This window comes from Erinaceus europaeus, chromosome 9 (genome assembly GCF_950295315.1).
Source record: "Erinaceus europaeus chromosome 9, mEriEur2.1, whole genome shotgun sequence".
In the NCBI taxonomy this organism is placed as follows: Eukaryota; Metazoa; Chordata; class Mammalia; order Eulipotyphla; family Erinaceidae; genus Erinaceus; species Erinaceus europaeus.
Window position 1 is genome coordinate 63,018,590 of NC_080170.1, and position 16,266 is coordinate 63,034,855.

Genomic DNA, 16,266 nt, shown 5'->3' on the forward strand with positions numbered 1-16,266 from the left:
CACCAAAAAAAAATTATGCAGCAAGATAGAAAAGCGTCCCCCTCCCCCCGCCCCACCCCCACATGCTGGAATAACCCATCAGGAGATCCAGTTTGGTGGTGGGGGGGTGTATATACCCACCCACCCAACCCTGCATTTTTACATATAGGGCCTTGGGCAAATTTCTGGGTATTTAAAATACAGACTTTTTCTGCCCATAGGAAGTTGACACAGCGGGAAGCCAGTGACACAGACATATTGAAAGGAAGGGGGTTGTCTTTACTGTTTTTGTGACTCTTATAAATCAGTTCTGTAAACTTCCACCTGGGTTAAAACAAACAAACAAACAAAAAAACCCTCCCCTTTTCGCATCCTCCTGGGCCATTGCAGATGCCACCAGGGGAGGGCGGAGCGGGGACCGCCCCTTGCTCCGCAGGCCTCCATGGCGGCGGTGACTGGGTGCTGGGTGCTGGATGCTGGCGCCTAAGCTCCGAGCCTTTGGGAGGGCGTACGCCCCCTCCAGCTTGCGCCCATGGTCCCCAAGACTCCTCAAGTGACTTGCCCAAGACTCCTCAAGTGACTTGCCCAAGACTCCTCAGTGACTCCTCCCAGGGCTGGGCGCGTCATCCTCCCCACCCCCGGCCCGGACCCCGCAGCTGGGCAGTGAGGCACAGACAGTGCGGGAACTAGCAAAGCCACCTGCTCCGGATCAGGGAGCCCCGGGCCCCATGGAGCTGCGGGTCAGCAACACCAGCTGCGAGAACGGTGCGTGGGGCTGGGGGTACGGGAGGGAGCAAGTGAAGGGAGGGGAATACAGACACCCGGCATCTCCCAGACCAAAGCCATCTTTTAACTTCTTTTGTTACTTACTTTCTTTTAGTAAGGGATAAAGACGAAAAGTCCTTGGCTTTGTGCATAGTTGTCACCAGGAACCAGAGGTGCAGGTCTCCTCCCCTCTGGGCTTCAAGCACCTCTGGGGGCTGGTTCTGGGTGATGGGTTAGAGTTAGCCCATTGAGGGGGGGAAGTGGGGGGAGGGCTGGGGGTCTGTCACTTCTTTTATCTCCCCTTGAGTCTTCCACAAAAAGGGGCTGCCTGGGCTGGGGAGACAGCACAGTGATCATGCAAGAAGTCTTTTATTTCTGAAGTTCTGGCTTTGACCTGACGACCAACAAGGCAGCCCCCTTCCCCGGCTTTCCCTGTTCTAGTAGATTTGGAAGAGAAGCAAGAATTGTTGGACCCTGGGCTCATTTTTCAGCCAGGATGTATTAGACCTCTTTTAGCCAGCTCCATCCTTTTCCTTTAGTAGTTTATTTATTTGTTTATTGGACAGCAATAGAAATCAAGACGGGGGGACACACAGAGAGAGAAGAGAGAGACACCTGCAGCACTGTTTCACAGCTTGTAAATCTTCCCCCCTACAGGTAGTAAGTAGGGTCTTGAACCTGGGTCTTTGAGCATGGTATATGTGCACACAACCAGGTGCACCACTACCTGCCCCCATCTTTTCTCTATATTTTCACTCCTATAGGATTGGCTCAGTGTGAGGGTGCTGAGATCCTTGGGTGCTGCAGGCTTCCCGCCCCCAGCCTCCTCCCAGACAAGTTATGGCCCTCTGTCTCCACCCACAGGAGGACCACCTGCAGAAGGCAGGGCAGAGTGTGGGAACAGCCTCACCCTTCCTCCTGGGAGTTGCCTTGCTGGGCTCTGGATCTTCCAGGCTCTGGCTCACTTCCTGGGTGCAGGGAACTCCCTAGACTAGGCTCTAAGCCAGAAGAGCAGGAGTGAGCAGTCGGGACATGTTTAATTAGGGACCAAGCCGGCCTCTTGTTTTACCTTGTCTGGATTGTGACATAAGGCTTGGAAAGAGAGAGGTGTCGCACAAAATGCAGAGAGGACCCCTATCAGCTTCCAGACCCAATCCTGCTCCCAGGTGCTTGTGTGCCTCAGACAGCTCTGTCCACAACCAGGGCCTCAGTTTCTCAAAGACACTAGAGGTTGTGTGCCTCCCAGGGTATGGTGCTATGTTCCCTGTCTCTGTGCATTAGAAGAGAAGTCAGCATGGCCTTAGCTTTGACCCATCAACTGGGCCCTTTGCACTCCAGATAGGATCTTGACTCTGGCCCTTCCTTGAACCTGGGAGACAGTGAAGTGGTCACGCACCAGACTTGCATATGAGAGGTCTCAGGTTCAATGTGTGGCACCATTGATGGCCAGAGCGGGACAGGGTGGGGGGTCTGCTATCATATCAAGAACCAGGAACTGGACCTAGCTGCCCACCAGGATCAAACACATGAAGTAACCCTGGGGAGATAGCACAGTTGGGGGTAAGGCAAGGGACTATTGTCACCTGGTGGCTTGCGGGAAGGAAGATATGCAGGTAAGATAAGCAAAGACTAAGTGTTGATGGGCTGTCTGACTTTTGAATTTTTTTTTTCATTTAACAAAACTCAGTAAGAAAATGTACATAACCTAATTTTTATATCAAAGTGAAAAGATGCAGTGGAGGAGGGAACATGTTGAGCAGTCTTCCTGTTGAGCAGTCATTGCATTTATACTTGTTCCAAGGCTTCTAACACGATGATACTATTTCCACATATTACCATCATTCCAGTCTTGTTCTGTTGCCCACTAGTTGCCATCTCCACACATTCATCTATCACAAGATTCATAAATGGGTCAAATGCCCACAGTATTCCTTGGACATGTCTAACACCATTTAATTTCAACCACAACTTCTTGCCCATAAATTTTTTCAGTTTGGGAGGATGACCCTTGCTCATGGTGTCTACTCTGTGAGCTCAAAGGACTTTTGATTTTTTAAATAGTAATGTATTTATTATCTATTAATTTATTTGTTTAACTCCAGAGTTTTTGCTGGGCCTTCATGCCTACATAATTCTACCACTCCCAGCAGGTGCTCTCCATCCCCCATATATATAATTTTATTTATTTACTTTTTTTTTTACCAGAGTACTGCTAAGCTCTGGCTTATGGTGGCACAGGGGCTTAAACCCAAGACTTTGGAGTCTCAAGCATGAAAGTCTCTTTGCATAACCATTATGCTATCTACCCTTGCCATATATTTTATATATATATATATATATATATTTTATATATATTTACATATATATATATATTTAAGACAGAAGGTGAAGTGGAAAGGCAGTAGCATACCCACCCAGTAGAGTACACACATTACTATGTGCAAGGACTCTGGTTCAAGCCCCTGGTCCCCACCTGCAGGGGAGAAATTCACAAGTGGTGAAGCAGAGCTGCAGGTGTCTCTTTCTCTCTCTCTATTTCTCTCATCCCTCTCAATTTTTTCTTTGTCTCTATCTAATCAATAGTAAATCAATAAAAATAAAAAATAAAAGGTTAGAGGAACAGAGAGACACAGAGAAGAAGAAAGGTCACCACAGCACTGCTCCACCACTCATGAAGCTTCCTCTGTGTAGATGCTCCCATGTGGTAGCCAGGGCCTCAAACCTAGGTCCTAATTGTGGAGAAGTATGCATTATACTGGATGAGCCATCCCTCAGGCTCCAAGTTTATTTATTTTATGATAATAAGACTATTGCTATGCATCTCCTCCCCCACTACATGAAACCCAATTTTTTTTTAAATTTTATTTTTATTTATTTATTCCTTTTTGTTGCCCTTGTTGTTTTATTGTTGTAGTTATTATTGTTGTTGTCGTCGTTGTTGGATAGGACAGAGAGAAGCAAAGAGAGGAGGGGAAGACAGAGAAAGGGAGAGAAAGATAGACACCTGCAGACCTGCTTCACCGCCTGTGAAGCGACTCCCCTGCAAGTGGGGAGTCGGGGAAACCCAATTTTTAAACAGTGGTAGTAAATTATGTTTTAGAGTAACTAGCCTTTTTGTAATTGTTGCAGTTTAATTAATTAATTTATTTAATAATAATTGTAGGACAAGAGGAGTACAATTCCATATAATTCTTACCACTAGAGTTCCATATCTCATCCCCTTTAATAGAAGTTTTCCTATTCTTTGTCCTTCTGGGAGTATGGACCCAGGATCATTATAGGGTGCAGAAGGCAGAAGGTCTGGCTTCTCTAATTGCTTCTCTGCTGGACATGGGCATTGGCAGGTGGATCCATATTCCCAGCCTGTTTCTATCTTTCCGTAGTAGAGTAAGGCTCTGAAGAGGTGGAGTTCTAGGACACATTAGTTCCAGGACACATTGGACACATTCCAGGACATCCAGAGATGTCAGGTTGGTTTGGTAGCAACTGCAACTTTGTGACTGAAAAGCAGTCAGATATAAAGCAAAAAAAAAAAAAAAAAAGTTTAATAATCAAGGAACTAAAGGTAAGGATATAGCAGATGAGATTTGGAGTCTCCATTTTGGAAAAAGCGAGGAAGTCTAATTTAGGTATATTAGAAGGAGCCCATAACTGTACTAATTTTTGCCTGAGCCCGACAGCTAACATGCAGGTGTTGCTGGGGAGATGGTGCCAGAGTTGTTAATTAGACTAGAAAGCTGGATCAGAGCAAAGAGTAGCTCCCAAATATAGGAAAGTATATAAATACCGTTAGCTATAGACTCCATTGATATGATGTGGGACCCATGTCTACTCATGTTCAGCACAGAATCATAACTAGCCTTTCAAGGAAGCCACCCTCTAGTCTCAGCTGAATGGTGTGTTGTGTCATGTCTGAGAGAGTAGGCTATGACCTCAGATGGACTTGGGGTCCAAGCTTCACCACTTGCCTCTAAAGTGGATATAAGTTTGTCTGGGCCCTGTATCTTCAGCTAAAAGCCTGGACATGGCTACTGTGCCTATGTCCCAGAGAGCACTGTGAGGAGGTCATGTGGTGCGGCACCAGCTCCAGGCTAGGTTCTGCCTTTCCTTGAACTTGGGCAGCATGATTCATTCTGTAGGAGGACTTTGTCCTATAGGGTGTTATAGTGTTTGCAAGCTGGAGAGGGAGGGCTTTGGTGGGTGCTGCTAAGGACTTCTGGACTTGAGGACTTCCGGACTTGGAAAGCACAGCAGAGACAGATGTCACATAAGACAGCAGGGACACCAGACTCCTGTGTTTCTAGCACTGAGTGTGAGCACCAAAGTTTGAGCAAATAAACCTAGGAAATTAATTTCATTTTCTTAATTTTTTTAAAAAATTAATTTTTCTATTTTAACAAAAGAGAGATAGCAGAGCTCTGCTCAGCTTTGGCTTACGGTAATGCTGAGGATTGAACCTGGGGCTTCCAGCATGAAAATATTTTGCAGAACCATTATGCTATCTCCCCAGACCTGGGGAGATAACATTTCTAACCCTCAAGATGTTCCTTTTTAGTCGTCTGTAGGCCTGGCAAGGATTGTGGTCCCTGTACCCATCCCTGGTCCTTTGAAGCAACACCCTAAGTCTCCTAACATGGCCTGAATTAGTGAAGAGCCTCCTAAAATGGGGAGACCCCTCTTTTCCCCAGTTGTTGGAGGCCCCAGGCTGGCAGCATAGAGGGATTGTGAAGAGGATAGGAGAGGGGTTCAGTGACACCTAGAGGTTGCGGGGGGGGGGGGGGGGGGCATTCCCAGTATGGAATGTAACTCCACGGTAACTGAAGCCTGGGGACTAAAACGGTGATCAGCTCTGAACCTGACAAGTGTGTAGCCATCTGCCCTAGACTTTCACCTCTTCCCCGCTTCCCCTCTACAGGCTCCCTGATCAGCCTCTACTGCTCCTCCCAGCGAATCCTGTGCCAGGTCATCCAGGACCTTGGCACCGAGTCCCCCGCCAATGCCACCACCCTCAGCTGGCGGGAGAGGTTCTGGAAGAGCTATAGCTTCTATGTGGGCCTGGGCCTGGCCATCCTCTCCAGCTTCCTCATCGGCAGCAGTGTCATCCTCAAGAAGAAGGGCCTCTTGCGGCTGGTGGCCACTGGGGCCACTCGAGCTGGTAGGTTCCCAGGGTCTGGGGTGATTCTACAACAGTTTGAGGGCCAGTCTCCCTCCCCATCCCACTAGGAATACAGTCCCTGCCTCCCACACACACACCACTGGATATCTCCCTTTACAATTCAATATTCCTGAGCCTTTATGATCAGGTGAGAGGGATACAGGCCTGAGAGTCAGAACTTCCTCCTTCTACATCTTGTGACGTGCCTCAAGTGAGGCTAGTGAGACACAAAAGACAATAGGGTCTGTCCCATAGGGATACTTGTGTTTAGGAGATGATGGGGGTACCATGAAGCAGTTGTGGAATCACACAGGAAAGGATTCATTCATTGGATGATCCTGCTTTCTGCACTTGCCAAATGTGCCAGCTCAATCAGCAACCATTCCATAGAATAAGGAGTGCTTTTGTGGGGATGGCGCTGTGGGCATATTGGGGGGGTTATAAAATCCAGGTCTGGAGAGTCATGGGGGGTGCTGGAAAAGGTGATCTGGAGACCTTGGCCTCAATAATTTAATAAAAGGAAGACAGCAAGGTGAAGGGGAAAGTTGAAGATGAAAACAGTACAAAGAACAACAGTGCACATGAAGGCTCCAGGGGAAGGAGTGAGGCATGCCAATGGGGCTTGGTGTGACTAGAGCAGGAGGGCTGGAGATGGGGGAGGGTGTCAGAGACTGGGGCAGGGCCAGACCAAAGAGGTCTTGAGAAGTGTGGTGCCAGAGTCTGAGGGTAGCTAGAAGGGACTAGAAGGTTTTTTTTAAGTGATTTACAAAATTGCAAAATAACAGAGGTACAATTCCATACTCTTCCTATCACCAGAGTTCTGTGTCCCCATTCTGTCCACTGGAAATGGCAATGATTCTCCCAATTTCACAGATACGGGTTGACTAGTATATGTCTATGTCTGTGTCTAGGTCTAGGTCTAGGTCTAGGTCTAGGTCTAGGTCTAGGTCTAGGTCTAGGTCTATATCTATCCACATATTTATATTCCATTTTTTTCTATTGCTTTGCCTTCTCTTTCCTTCTAAGTCACACTTACACTTATTACTATATCCAAAAGTCTTTCTTCTTCTCCCCCCTTCTCTCTCTGGGTCCTGGTAGAATTGGAGTTCAGAGCCCCTTAGTCATTTTCCTCTAACACTTTTCCCTCTCTGGGAGTGTAGACCAAATTCCTTTTTTTTCATTTTCATTTGATAGGAGAGAGGAAAATTGAGAGGTAGATAGAGAGAGGGGGAGAAAGACTCCTGCAGACTTGCTTCACCACTCCTGAAGCATCCCCACTAGAGGTGGGGAGCAGGGCCTCTAACCTTGCATATAGCACTATGTGTGCTTAACTGGGTGTACCACGATCTGGCCCCTGAACCAAAATTCTTTTAGGGGTGCAGAAGGAAGAAGTTCTGGCTTCTGCGATTGCTTTTCAGATGGATATGGTGTTGGAAGGTTGATCCATACCCCAGTCTTATTTCTGTCTTTCCCTAGTGGGGTAGGGCTCTGGAGAGGTGGGATTCCAGGACACATTAGTGAGGTCATCTGCGCAGGGAAGTCGGGATGGAACGTATCTGCAACTTGGTATCTGAAAGAAAGTAAGTTATTAGACAAAATATCTAATAAGTAGGAACTAGAAAAGTAGGACTAGAGCAGGTAAGAATAAGAATTTTTGAGTGGTAGTGTAGCGGGTTATGTGCAGGTGGTGCAAAGTGCAAGGACCAGAGTAAGGATCCCAGTTCGAGCCCCCAGCTCCCCACTTGCAGGGGGTTGCTTCACGAGTGGTGAAGCAGGTCTGCAGGTGTCTATCTTTCTCTCCCCCTTTCTGTCTTCCCCTCCTCTCTCCATTTCTCAGCAACAATGATATAACAACAAGGGCAACAAAAGGGGAAAAAATAGCCTCAAGGTACAGTGGATTTGTGGTGCAGGCACCGAACGCCAGCAATAATCCTAGAAGCAAAAAAGAATTTTAGAGTGGTAAAAAGCAAGGAAGTCAGGGGCTGAGCGTGCACACAGTACGAAGCTCAAGAACCCATGCAAGGATCCTGGTTCAAGCCCCTGGCACCCTACCTGTAGGGGGGATCACTTCACAAGCAGTGAAGCACATTGGTTGTTCGGTGATAGAATTCTCACCTCCCACAAGTGGTACAGCAAGGCTGCAAGTGTCTGTGTTTCTCTCTCCCCTCTCTATTCCCCTCCCCTCTCAATTTCTCTCTTTCCTATCCAATAAAATGGAAAAAAATGGCCCTCAGGTGCAGAAGATTTGTGGTACAGGTACTGAGCCCCAGCAATAACCCTAGAGGGAAAAAAAAAACAACAACTAAGAAGTCTATTTTAGGTATTTTCATAGGGGTTCATGACTTTAGTGATTTTTGCCTGAGCAACATGGGGGTGGGCTAAAAATATTGTCTGAGAAGATATAGTCAGAGTTGAGAATAGAACTAAAAAGATAGACTAGGGCAAAGAGTAGCTCCCAAACTTAAATAAAATATATAAATACAATTAACTGTTTACTACATCAATCTGATCCGAGACCCATGCGTATTGATATTTAGCACAGGAGCCTGTGTAATCTCCAAGCTCTTATCAGATTGACAAGGACTGTCATGGTCACAGCAAGGAACGTTCTAGGCTACACTCATCTGCAGACCAGTCTTCCTTGAGTGGCAAGGCAATCTGGCCCAGCCTGCCTTCAGAGACTGGGGAAGTCCCTACCATTGCTGCATTATAGTGAGGGCAAGGTCCTGGAAAGGGCATTGAAAGGGCTTATGGTGAGTGATGTTCCTGATGGAAGTGACCAGTGATGGTGGAGAGAGGGGTCTGTTAGAGGTCTAGGCCCATCATATCTATGGGGGTATCCTAGGATTCCCTGACTTGGGCTCCAGGTGATGGAGTGGCCTGGTAGTGACCAAAGAGGCCACCATTAAGTGATCTGGACTGGAAGGCTTGAGTGGGAGAGTGATTACCTCATGTGATTTCTGGGTGCTGGGTGGAAAGTGGAGTGGAGGAGAAGCGCAGAGCCTGGGAGATCAGTGGGTGAGAGACATCAGTCTTGGGACTGGGTACAGTATGGGGAGAGACATCAGTGACTGTCAGTACAGTGGGTAGGGTTTCACTGCCCCCAAGGGCAAGGTGGGTCAGACCCAATGTTGACTTGGTTTCCAACATGAGTACCTGGGGAGGGAGGTGCTGGTGCCATTATCTGGGGTGAAAATGCAGAAGGAGCAGACTATGGGGAGATGACTGTTCACATCCAGACACATCCAATTCTGTGTCCTGTGGGTTTGGAAGTAGACTGCCTGGGTTCCAGTTCAAGCTCTATTCCTTGAGGATGTGGTCATGTTTTGAAGAAGGAAGAAAACCTGAGCATACTGTGGTGAGGGTGGCAGGAGATGCATTAGGGGAAGGGGTCTGGGGGAGAGTGAACATGACCCCAGACAGGTCAGGTCAACAGCTGGATCTACATTTGGCCTTGGGAAGAAGGGTCAGGAAGCAGACAGAGAGGGCGGGGGCCCAGCTATGTGGATAGTGTTTAAAACCCAGGGGGTGACTGAGTTTGTCCAGCAGGGGGCAGGGGAGCAGCAGTGAGAACTCACCAGGCCTACACCTGTTGAACTTCTGGAGGCAGGTTAGGAGAGGAGCCCAGGAACTGAGCCAAGTTCTAACTCTGTGTTCTCCCCCCCCCAACCCCCCACAGTGGATGGAGGCTATGGCTACCTGAAGGATGGCATGTGGTGGGCCGGATTTCTCACCAGTAAGTGGCTCCTTCTAGAAGACAGTGGGCTCTGGAGGCAGAGCTGAGGTGGAGGCAGGTGTGGATGGGGCATTTCAGCTGCTGTCATGAGGGCCCAGTTCCTTGGTGAGGGAGTGGATCCTGACTGTCTGGGCAGGGGAAGCAGCTCACCCTTGTTTTGCCACCCTCAAAACAGTCATTCATCCACATCTGTCCCTATGAAAGTACTGGTATATTGCCTCACCTTCTCTTGGGATGCAAGAAGGCAGAACCTCCCACTGGAGTCTCATGAACCCCACTTTCCCCTTTCCTAAGGGTGACTTGGGTGTTCACTTAGAAAGTTCCAGTTGGTCACTCGAGTCTGCCAAACTTGCACCCTGGCATGTATTCTCTGCCTTCCAATCAGTCTTACTGGCTATCCAACTTCTGTCCTGTGGTTTTCCTTGAACATGTGTTGTTTTGTGAAGTTGTTGTGGACTCAACTCAATTTTACCCTCAAGAGGGTAAAATGTCACATCTCCCTGAGATATGTGTTCACAGGCCTCACCCCCCCATCTGAGGCCTCACCCCCCCACCTGAACACCACCTCCCCCAGCCCTCCTCTTCAACCCTCTGCCCCTTTCCCATTAGAGTCCTCAGACCTACAGCTAGAGACTGTTCATGCTTTGCCTCATCTTTTCCCTTTGCTTTGTAAAACCCTTGATCTTCTGGATGTAAAGTTAATCTTCTTTCCATTAGTGATCCCATCATCAGCCTTGGGCCTCTGCTTGACCAGAGCTGCCTCCATCATCACCTGCTGTCCAAGGGCAGCCACTCACACCTCTGAAGGGGACAGAAGGGACATCTGTAGGAAGGGGCAGACTGAGAACCCAGAGGGAGAAGAGACTTGGGATTCTTCGAGAACCTGCAAAAGCTGGAATAGACTCACCCAATTCCTCTAGAAAAGGTGTCCTCATGGGCCAGCTAGTATCTAAAGAATCATTGTCTATAACTGTCTGTGCTTGATAAACAGAACTTACCTTAAAGATGCAGGACAAGCGTTGGCAGACCCTGAGATCCCTTTTATTATGCCTGGGCTCAAAGCCCAGAGCAAGAAGGCTTCTGCCTACAAAAAGAGGTCATGTCTTGGACTCTGGCTGAGCATCCATCTTTTAAATGGAGGAATGTTTGTTTGCTTTTTCATTTCTTGGGCTTCACCACTCCAAATCAACATTTTAAGATCAACGAAGACAGAGAAACAGAGTGAAAGAAGAAAACACACTACACCACTGAAGTTTCCTCCAGTGCAGTCTGGGGCTGGGTCTCCTGCATGGCAAAGCAGGTGCGCTAGCTAGGTGATCTATCTTGTCAGCCCTAAAACTGGAGCATTTGATTAGGACAATCTGGGCCTGATTCCAATCAATTCCTTGGGGACGCAATGCAAGCCCAGGTTTTGTTGTTTGTTCTTAAGATAAAATAAAGGCAGAGAAAGAGTGAAGGAGACCACAGCACTGGAGCATCCTTCAAAGTGGTGAGGGTCTGGGTCACAAGCATGGCAAAGCACCATACTACCCAAGTGAGCTATTTCACTGGTCCTAGACTGAGGATCTTAAGGAGCACCTAGCTGGGATGTTTGTGGTGTTTGAGCCCTAAGTGCTGCTTCACAGGGGCAGGAATGGTGCCCAGGAATCTCACCAGCCTTCTCTCTCCCTTACTTCCCTAGTGGCTGCTGGAGAAGTCGCCAACTTTGGGGCCTATGCCTTTGCTCCTGCTACGGTCATCACACCTCTGGGAGCACTGAGCGTCCTCATAAGGTTCTTCCCATCCTCTAGCTATCTCTCTCCCTTCTGTGTAGCTAACAAGGGTTGATGCCAGGGACAGCTATACAGGAGGGCTGGGCTGTGGTGGGGGTGGGGTGACACCAGTCATTGGCATTGACAATTTCTCTACCACCCCACAGACTGGACTAGACAGTGAAGGGCCAAATCAGGCCAGGCCAGCTGGAAAAGCTTATTTTTCTCTGTTATAGTTGTGAGGTAGGTGCTAGGGAGAAAGCATCACTGTTAATTATGCCTGATGCATCAAAGGTCTCAAGTTCAATACCCAGCACCACCATAGCCAGAGCAGAGCAGTGCTCTGGGAGGAAAAAAAAAAGTTCTGAGGTGTCAGATAACAAAGAAGTTTGGGTATCATATATGCTCTGTGCTTTGTGCCTGGCCCATCACTGTCACTGTGTTTGTGCATACAGATACATACACTGGAAGACAGGATGACGATGTCCTGGCCCCAAGGCACAGAGATGGACAGTGGGGAGAAATCACCCTAATTCGCACTGAATCATTAGAGCAAGCCTACAATGGACTCACATGACGGTAGAGGCGGGGTAGCTGCTGGCTCCAGTGCTAGATAAGCCCAGACTGAAAGCCTGGCTGTAATGCTGATGGCAGATGTGTTCACTGCTTAACAAGGTTAAGCACTTTGAAGGGTTCTTCCAACTCTTCTTCCTTGGGGGCACTTCCAACAACTAAAGTGGAAGAAATGCACAAGCATGTTGATGCCTGCATGCACACAGAGACCCTCCTATCCGTCAGTGTTTAGGGGTCTAGACTTCTCTAGATCTCCCTCTGAATTCCCCCCTCTAGAATTAAGGTCACTCACTGATAGACATCGTATTTAAATTTTTTTTTTTTTTAATGTATGGGGCCTGGTGGTGGTGCACCTAGTTGAGCACATGTTATCCTAGCAAGGACCTGGGTTCTTCCTTGCAAAAGGGAAACTTCAAAAGTGGTGAAGCAGTGTTGCAGGTGTCTCTCCCTACATTGTCTCTCTCCCTGCCTCCCTCTCTCCTCTGAATTTTTCCTTGTCCTATAAAATTATAAGGGGGAAAAAAGGGAAATATAGCTGTTGGGAGCAGTAGTTCCATTGTATAGGGATAGCGTTCCAGCAATAACACCAGTAGCAAAAAAACAAACTAAAGTAGCAAGATCAGGGACCCCTAGCCTGTTTCCCCCCACTCATGGCTTGGTCCCTCAATCTGGGGCTCTGGAGCACCTGTGTCCCTCTGACCACCTCTTCTGGCTCCCACACAGCGCGCTCCTCTCCTCCTACTTACTGGGAGAGAGCCTGAACCTGCTGGGCAAGCTGGGCTGTGTCATCTGTGTGGCAGGCAGTACGGTGATGGTGATCCATTCGCCCGAGGAGGAGAAGGTTACCACCGTCACTGAGATGGCATCCAAGCTGAGGGACACAGGTAGGCATCAGGCCCCTGGAAGGGGGGGCACTGTGGCTGGGAGTGTGTGCATGGTCTGCAGGGCTCCGACTAGCTCAGGGGCTGCCTGGAGGGAAGGTAGGCTGGTAAGAAGAATGGGGCTGGAACTGGCTTCAGACCTCCCTGCTGATGCCACTTGGGTTCTCTAGGGGCCAGGCAGGGTTGTAACTGCTGTTTCTGGGTTGTTGTAGTGTCTTCAGATTGCTGTAACTGAACACCTTGTGGCTTAGGAACAACAGTTATTTCTACAGCTTTAGATACTAGAGTTCAGGGTCAAGGTCCCAGTAGGCTTGATCCCACTCTGGTTCTCACTGCATCCTCACATGGTGGCAGGAACAGGAAGCTCTCTGGGGCCTCTTATAAGGTCACTTATCCCATTTATGAGGGCTCAACCTTTATGACCTTCTGAAGACCCCAAACTCTTATACCCTTACACTGGGGATCCAGTTTTAGTATATGAACATAGCCAATATGCATTATCTTCGTCCCATCATGCTCAGTGAGGAAGGTCTAATCATTCTCCCTATATTAGAGGAGAATGCTGAGGCCTTGAGAGTTTATTCAGTAACATTCCCTAGTTATTAACAAGCTGTAAGGGTATGTGGTAGTGCACCTGCTTAAGCACACCCAACACAATGTGCTGGGAGCTGGGCTCAAGTCCCCAGGAGCAGAGGGAAGCTTGATAAGCAGTGAAGCAGTGCTGCAGGTCTCTCTCTCTCTCTCTCTCTCTCTCTCTCTCTCTCTCTCCCTACCTCCCTATCTCCCCTTCCATCTCAATTTATCTTTGTCTCTAGCCTAAATAAGTAAAACAAAACACTTTTTAAAATGTTTAATAAAAATAAATACAATTTTAAAAAGAAGCAGTGAAAATGTCACAGACCCATGTTTGTCTGGCTGAGAGCCCTAACCCCCCCCCTCTTGAGAAATCATGGGGAGAGGGCCAAGGTGCTTGTGACCCCACTTTGGCTCACACTCCCCCCCTTTACCACAGGCTACATTGTGTTTGCTGTGCTCCTGCTGGTTCTTAGCCTCGTCCTCATCTTTGTGGTGGCCCCCCGCTACGGGCAGAGGAACATCCTGGTTTACATTGCCATCTGCTCAGCGATCGGGTCCTTTTCTGTCACTGCTGTCAAGGGCATGGGCATCACTATCAAGAACTTCTTCCAGGGGCTGCCGGTTGTGCGCCACCCATTGCCCTATATCCTGTCCCTGACCCTAGCGGTGTCCCTCATCACACAGGTCAACTTCCTCAACAAGGCGCTAGACATTTTCAACACCTCCCTGGTGTTTCCCATCTACTATGTCTTCTTCACATCAGTGGTGCTGGTCTCCTCCATCATCCTCTTGAAGGAGTGGCATAGCATGTCTGCCGTGGCCATTGTGGGCACCCTGTCAGGCTTTGTCACCATCATTCTGGGAGTGTTCATGCTTCATGCGTTCAAGGACCTGGACGTGGGCCAGATCAACCTGCCCCACACACACAAGACTCCCAACCTGGCCCCTGCCCCCGAGCCCACCACCATCAGACTGGAGGACAAGAACGTGCTGGTGGACAATATTGAGCTCTCCCTCACACCATCACCACAGAAGACCAAAGTGTTCACAGTACAATCCTAGAGCTTCAGGGCCACCTGGCCACTCACCAGTGGGTTCTCTTTTCTGGAAACATGAACATACATATACCTCATTGCTGCTTACAGGAAGAAAAAATAAACCCTACCCAGTGAGTGGTAGTGGCAGAGCTTTCTGGAAGAACAGCCTCAGAGACCAAATCCCCATTGTCAATTGGTGCCAGGAAGACCTTCCTACCCACACGTGTCCTTGGTGCTGTCTGTGTGTGGCCGGGAAGAAGGCAAAAATTGACTCCTTGAATGTAGCACAGTTGAAGAACTTCCCTGAACTGCTGGGTGTTGTGAATGCCCAGCTCTAGTCTTCCTAGACTGTCTCTCAGCGCATGACTGAGGTGTCACTCACAGTGCCCAGAAGTAACTGGCCAAGTCCCTCAAGCCCAAGCTGAAAGAGACCCAACTAGTGTAAAACATCTTGCTTTTGTCACCTCTTCCTTGGAGATAGGATTGAGGCCTTGGCTGACCTTACTGTGAAAGCCACCTGATGTCTCAGGGAAATGTCCCCACAGCTCTTGCCCCCGACTCCTGCATCCTAAGGGCTGGTGTCTGGGTCTCTGCCTCCCTTTGTCCATCTGAAGGGATCCAGCACCAAGAACTAGCTCAGAACAGGACCAATAGTGAAGGGAGCTTCCAGCAAGCCTAGTCATCCTCCCTCTGGAAAGAACACAGCAGTTGTACTGCTCTTAAAAAAGGGGGGGGGGGCACCAACCAAACAAAGTAACTTGGCTGCCAAGACAGAATTTGGCAGAAGGCACTTGCCTTTTCCTCAAGGAGTAAAATGGAGTATGATCTGGGGAGCTTGGGGTGGGGGCACAGTAGTCTAAGGCACTAAGCCAAGACTGGGCAGAGAGCAGCTCAGGCTACCGGAAATCAGAGGCTGATTTGGGGGTTTACTCTGGTGACCAGTAAAGGGCTCAGGGACATTCTTTGGTGCTTCTTCAGAGTCAGGTCATTGGGATCAGCTTTGTTTAGTGACCAAGTGGGGGTATAAGCTTGATCCATGTGGCATCCTGTCCACGTGTCCCCAGTTCCAAGAACAGCAGCCATGCTGGGAAGTGTCATGCTATGACAGCTCCAAGAAGTGCCTTTGGGAACCTCATCTTTGGCCAGTGGCAATCCAAGAAACCAGAGAAGCTGGAGAGAGCTAGACCTGATCTCCCTCCCCTCCCTTCTTTCTGGGTGCAAGTGTGGGTGTCAGAGTACCAGGGTCTCTGAGAGGGACAGAAGGGAGCCTATAGAGTTGTAAGGAGAGATGTGTCCCTGGTCCCCAAGTTGCTGCAGTGTCTGTTCTGTGCACACCCTCATCTGTGCCCCATGGTAAAAGTGTACCTACCTTCCTAGGGGGACCTCAGGGCTCCCTAGGCTCATCTGATCTATATGTGGCCCCCAGACCCTCTAGCCTCAAACCTCCTGTTTACTGTGAATGTGCTGTACTTAAAATGAAAACACTGGACCTCAAGTTGGGGAGGGGAGGGGCTTGAGCACTGGGTGCATGGTCTAGAATAAAGACCTCCAGTGTGTTTACCTGGTGTTTGTGCCTTCAGAGAGCAAAGCCATTCCTCTAGAGATGGAGGGGTTGTAGCCACTGGGGAAATCCCCACAGTCTAGACCATACATAGGGAGAAGCTGTTTGAGGGTGTTGATTAAAGACATCCCCCCTTAATTAGCCCTGGAGTCCAGCACTTAGAACTTCAGATCACCCTCACTTTATACAAAAGGAAAGGACCTCTGAGAGGCTATGGAAGAGACCAAGGTCACAGGCAGGAAGAGTGCAGAG

The 16,266-nt window shown here is 48.7% G+C and overlaps 2 protein-coding genes across 2 annotated transcripts; one reads left to right on the forward strand and one right to left on the reverse strand.

The window, feature by feature from the left end:
• The first annotated feature begins 545 nt into the window (after positions 1-545).
• On the forward strand, positions 546-16,009 carry NIPAL4 (NIPA like domain containing 4). The gene is made up of 6 exons (XM_007528639.3): positions 546-744; positions 5,660-5,899; positions 9,579-9,635; positions 11,317-11,407; positions 12,683-12,843; positions 13,853-16,009. The coding sequence occupies exons 1-6, from the start codon at positions 708-710 to the stop codon at positions 14,476-14,478; spliced, it is 1,212 nt and encodes a 403-aa protein (XP_007528701.1). The 5' UTR covers positions 546-707; the 3' UTR covers positions 14,479-16,009.
• LOC107522820 (small nuclear ribonucleoprotein G-like) lies at positions 2,497-3,051 on the reverse strand. Its single transcript, XM_060196988.1, has one exon. The coding sequence runs from the start codon at positions 2,758-2,760 to the stop codon at positions 2,530-2,532; it is 231 nt and encodes a 76-aa protein (XP_060052971.1). The 5' UTR covers positions 2,761-3,051; the 3' UTR covers positions 2,497-2,529.
• Positions 16,010-16,266: the final 257 nt, after the last annotated feature.